The following is a 5,902-nucleotide window of genomic DNA, read 5'->3' as shown; positions in this document are numbered from 1 at the left end:
ATAAAAGTAAAAGAATTAAACCAAGCTTCAACTATCTTTCTTCATCTTATCAATTCAAGCTTTTGTATCACAATAAAACCTCTCCTCCTACCCCTGGTCCATCCCAGACACATATTCCCACCATTCCACTTTCACAACTACAATAATTTTATGAACTAGACTTTCAAAGAGAGAACAATAAATAACCTACGATATGATGTACTGAAGATAAAGTCAACAGTAGTATAACTGTATATCATCACTGGCACAGTGACAATGAGTAATCACCATCCCCCCCCCCTAAAAAAAAAGTAGGCTTAAGCCATTTTACTTGCAATAATGGTGATGATGTCTTTAGCTAAACTTAAGTTCACTTACTGGATAAATAATAACAGAGAACTTTCATCAGGGTCTGGGTATGCTCCGTTATTTGAGGCAAGTTCTGGAATGTTGAGTTCTCTGAAAAGAGACAAAGGACAACATGAGCTTATGCCTCTATGCAAAAATATTAGATCGTAGTTTTTATTTTCACACCTAAGTGTTTGGGGTGGGGTTAAGGTGGGGGTGTGTGACTGTGAAATACAGAGAGACTAACAGATTTGTTTAAAAAGTCAAACCTGTGTAAAACGGCCACCCATTGTCAATGAGAAAAATGGCCGTATTAAGCAGGACTAATCAAGATGAAGAAAACAAACCCTACTCCCAATCGAAAGTAGCCGCATTATTGTTGTTTTTGTTGTTGTTGGTTTGTATTTTGTTTGTTATTTTTATTTTGTTGCTGATTTTGTGCAAGGGTGACAATAAAACGAAATGTGTCAGACAAGGACGACCGAGTGCTATGGTAAAAAAAACATATGGGTCGCCACCACTCGAAGAACGAGCGACGCTTCTGTCACAAGTCCATGTTGACGTCCATTGTTACTTTGTTACAGACTGGGTAAACAGTGACCACTCATCTCACTTACGATTTGAGTATGAGTTCTGGGCGGGGCTTATGGGTTATAAGGGATCACACGCTTCCCTCGCCAGCAGCTGGAAATTGGTACCTATTGGTCAACAGTGGGAGGGGCCTACGCAACATGATCAGTTGGAGGGACTACCTAACAACAACGACAGGTGATTAAATTATGACGGCTCGCCCACAACGCCAGGGGTCAATGCACAATTTATGACAAAATGTAATGGAGCCACTAAGGTCGCCGTCTAAGACAGGTGTTATTGCTCAGTGTGATAGGGGTTGTATGTTAAAATATGGTGGCCGCGGCCGCGTTGGACAGGTGCCCGTTTTACACAGTTAAATTATATAGAAAAAACGCAAGGGGGGAAATAGAAAGTGGCCGTTTGTACAGGTGACCGTCTTACAGAGGTGGCCGGCAGGGCAGGTTCGACGGTATATATAGGCCTACATACATATGCAAAAGAGGAAGATTAATCAAAATAGAGACAGCTCATGGAGATAGGACATGGGCCAGAGCAAGCAACATCAGATACTGAGACTGGATAATAAGTTGGGGGAACAAAAACAGCAAAGTAGAAACATTTTTGAACATGTGAAAAACCTAGAAGGCAAATAATGAAAGAGTACTCTTTTTAATTATTGTGGAAGAAACTCACCAGGACTCATGATGTTGAGCGCAGACAGGAGAGCTACTTCTGTTCTGTCCATGTGCAGGTTGAAGATACGACTTCCCGTCTTCACAATCCTGCTGCGGAACGCACTCAGTGGGTGCTCCTGAGGTAACTTCCAGTTCCAGAAAAATTTGAACTTTTTTCTCACTGGATCAAACCACTCCCGCGATGCCATCAAAATAGTGTTGCCAAACAGACGTGTATTGTTACCCAGTTTCACACGATCTTTTGGGTGAATTTTGTCCATACCTGTGTAAACAGAACATAGTGGTTACCAAAAAGATAAAATTCATCCATTCAGCATTCAAATGAATAAATTCTTATTTGAGGTAGCAAATACAGTTTAGCATGCACATGGCGAAATAGGAATGACATGGAAATCTTTTCATAATGTATGAATTTTGCTATGCACATATTTTAAATACAAAGAATATAACATGTTTAAAAGAATAAAAAGAGTGAAGGCACAGAACGTTACTTTAAGGGGAAAATGTAGCCTGTACATACTTATAGAAAGGAGAAGAGATTGTCAGATACTAGCACAAGAAGCAAAACATAACACTTTCAGAGATGATTATGGAGGATAGTTTTATTTGGGAGTGACTGTCGTGTATATCCAGTTTTTGATGAAATGCATGGATGTCTTACCTGGCAACTTGAGCACAAACTGTGCTTCAGCATAGGTCTGTCTCGCCACTCGTTCCTGGAAATGTTTCCAGTGATTGGTGTCTTCACCCCTGGGAGGCCAGATTTCCATCTGAAGAATAAAGAGTTTATGTAAATTATCATTTATTTAAAAAAGATATAAATACATTTGTATATAAACATACACACAAATTATAAGCACATGTCAGTTCAGGATTATCCATGCTGCAAGTGAAATGTAATCTAGTACTTCCTGTTGCATGTGACCTTATAGCATGACATCGGTGGGCCCGCATCTCCAGGGTGCAAGTGAACAGGGCAGAGAAAACTAAAATAAGCTAAGCCACCAAAAAGCTAAGATTAAGACTTTATCTAGTATACACATATACGATTCTAGTCCTAATCAACAGTAGCTCAATGTGTATATGTATATTATGTGTATATATACATATAAAAGCTGTGAGCATCCCTTCAACGAGTAGCTTTGACATTGATGGTAGCAGTAGCAGCAGTGTTGGGAATATGTGGCAGTTAGCAAGTGACTAACCACTAAACTGGTCCACACACCATGATGCAGAGCATCCACCGTGTTTTGGTATTCTTTGGTCTGTATAGTATAGACTACCCTAGTAAAGTAAGCTGAGACTGCGATACTTTGGAGGTTCAATACGCAAACAAATATGTAGAACCCAAACCCACAACAAACAGCACGATCCTATACCTGGTTGGTGTTGACAGACGGTGGGTTCGTGTCCTCGTCACACGCTTCCACCTGCGCCACATAGCTGTGGGTGATGTCGTTCAGCCAGTCCAGCTGTCCAGGAGTCAGGATAGAGCACCATCTTTCAGGGTCGATGCGAGGCATGTAAGAGTACAGGTTCTTCCAGAACTGGGTCACCTGTAGACACGAACGACAAGGGATATGGTTTATTCTGAGTGAAGCTTGAGTAAAATAACTACCTAACAATAATGGACATTTACTGCTGGGGAATATTCGATGGACAAAAAGATAAAACAGAAATTTTTTTTAAGTGGCGACTTTAAAAAACCCGCATAAGTCTATTGGCGGGTCGGAAACTGACAGGAAATTTTAAAAAACAACAACATAAAATGGAATTTTCAAGCTGTTGTTGTCATTAGTGTTGTTGAAGTTGATGTTGATGATGATGTTGTTGTTGTAGCTGTTATTATTGTGTTTGTTTTTGCTGCTGCTGTTGGTGTTGCTGATGTCCCTGTTCTGTTGTGTAGTTGTTGACATTGTAGTTGTATTCTGCTGACGTGTCACTTTTGCTCCAGAGGCATGCCTGGCAGCTACGATTATTTCATGTGATACTGTTACCGGTTTTTTTTTTCTTTTGCGTTGTTGTTGACGTTGTTATTGTTGTTGTTGATTGTTTTTACAGTTCTTGCTGTTATCATTCATTTTTACAGCTGTAGTCGTTGTTGCGGACAACATCGTTGTTGCCATGAGGCAGGGAACCCACATTTCCTCAGTGTTTCCACAAAAGATTTCCCTAATGAATGTGTAAAATTTTGAACTCCTAAGAGAAACTCTTTCCCGTCATTACTCCGCAAGTTGCAGTGGTACAATCTCAAACTCTTCTTTCCCATGGAATACCCTCTATTAGATACTTTTTTTCTGCTATAAAATTTTTTTTTACTCGGACGTATATCATCCACAGGTGATAATTGAGACAAATTAAAACCTAATTAGCTTCTGTAGTATCTGTCGTGCTTTGTACTCAAGCACAAGGCCCAAAAGTCAAGAACAGATACTACAATTTGATCTTAGCGAAAAGACAGATCGCTAAAATTCTAACTACAATGTAATACACGTTCTTTCTACTCCAAAGGACAGTGGTCCGAAATGGCGCTACACGTGTGTGCGTCAACTCTCATGGTATAGCGTCGTAAAGTGTACGTCATTTTTCACCAATTAGTAAAACTGTTGACAAGCAGTTTCTGTATACATATTATTATTATTTGTACGGCAAAAAATTATAAAAAGTTAACAGTGCAGGTTGGCACTATGCCACTCAGTTTTAAGTATTTTAAAAAAAATCTATAATTCATATTTGTTTAGATAGGATGGGCTTTATTCGCTACCAAACCTTTTTGTTTGTAGGCCATGGGTGTGGTTCACAGTTGATAACGAGGAACGAGAAGAGATAAGAGAAGTTGCGTTATACAGAAAGCTCATTTTCGAATACGCATGACAAAATACGCGTTTTAGCATGAACACATGAACGAGATCTTTGAGCCAATTTTTCGCCTAAATTTTTCCACAGTTTTTCGTCCCTGGCCTATTTCACAATACCTCTTCTCTCTATATCCCCCTCCCCCTTCTCTCTCTCCCTCCCTCTCCCTCTCTCTCTCTCTCTTTCTCTCTCTCTCTCTCTCTCTCTCTCTCTCTCTCTCTCTCTCTCTTTCTCCTCATCCCTCACCCCCCCTCTCCTCCACTATCTTACAATTCATTAAAAGCGCAATATACATTCACATCAATAGACTCTTCTACCCCCTCCCAGTTTTTTTTTTTTAAAAAGGTTTTAAGACCACCTGATTACAGACCTGATATAGCCAGTTCAAAAGCGACACTAAATACAAAATAAAGCAGGGACAGGTCAGCAGAATATAGGGTTTCGCCAAAGCCAAAGTACAGAAAGGTGAAACACAACTACGAACGAAACATTGTCTTGTCTGAAGAGTAATCTCGAATCCTCTTCACAATGTCTCGCGTGTCCAGAAAAAAGTAAATTGTAACTACTGCTTTTTAGTAAAACTACGAAACTTTTTTTTTTTTTTAAATGACACTAGTACATAAACCAGGAACTTGTGAGCAGAACGTTATCACTCGAACCAGAACCTTACTTTTAAGCGGGGAGAACTCATAGACAACTAGTCGGGTCAAGATAATCTGGTCGAAACGAATATCTGGCTTTGTCAGTGTACACTTATTTTCAGACAGAAAACGGAAATAATAAACTTTGACCTTTAATCAGTATGGTCTCTTTCGCAAAAGATTTTATCTGTAATAATCTACTACCTTGAAGACGAGTAAACCACGCACGCCACCATAGAAGCAAGCAAAAACAGAACACCACAAGATGGTTCAGTCTGGAAAAAAAATGCGCCCTTCATTATCTACTCTCAATAATAGATCTTGCGACTGACGCTTTGTTCAATATGTAAACTTTTCTATATATTCAGTCTAGGCCCACAGAGAGAAGTGTGTAGGCTCAGTATTCGGTCCATATGTTCCCTGCTCCTGCTCTTTGCACACAATGTAGTCTACGCCACTCCATAATAATTCTACATAAAATGAAAGAGGAGGTTGTCCTTTTTTTTTTTCTTTAAGATGTAGGTGTATCACTTTAAGAGGCGGACTGCGCGACAATGCTGGTAATGGCAAATCCGGGCTGAGAGGGAAACATCGTCCCAGCTGAAAGGAGCTGATATGCAATCAATTAAAAAAATATCCTCACAATCGAATCGAACTCAGGTCTTCTGCGTGCGACGGCCAAGCACCTAACCGCTACAACACACATGCAAAACAGATGGTTGAAGAGTAGGAGGAGGAGAGGGATGGGAAGGGGAGGAGAAGGGGAAGTGGGAAGGAGGAGGCGGAGGAGGAGGAGGAGGAGGAGGAGGA

At 40.2% G+C, this 5,902-nt stretch overlaps 1 protein-coding gene across 1 annotated transcript in view; it reads right to left on the bottom strand.

Moving 5' to 3' along the window:
- The window catches only part of LOC101854010, a gene marked incomplete at its 5' end in the record, with an annotated part of 27,152 nt that overhangs the window by 5,328 nt on the left and 15,922 nt on the right, over positions 1 to 5,902 (bottom strand). The window contains 4 exon segments of the mRNA XM_005095852.3: positions 358 to 438; positions 1,594 to 1,857; positions 2,257 to 2,365; positions 2,975 to 3,151. Of these exon segments, the coding sequence (XP_005095909.2) occupies positions 358 to 438; positions 1,594 to 1,857; positions 2,257 to 2,365; positions 2,975 to 3,151 (631 nt within the window).

The sequence above is a fragment of the Aplysia californica genome, unplaced genomic scaffold, assembly GCF_000002075.1.
Source record: "Aplysia californica isolate F4 #8 unplaced genomic scaffold, AplCal3.0 scaffold00115, whole genome shotgun sequence".
Lineage (NCBI taxonomy): Eukaryota > Metazoa > Mollusca > Gastropoda > Aplysiida > Aplysiidae > Aplysia > Aplysia californica.
Note: the sequence above shows the minus strand (reverse complement) of the source record. Positions and strands in the feature narration are given on the sequence as shown.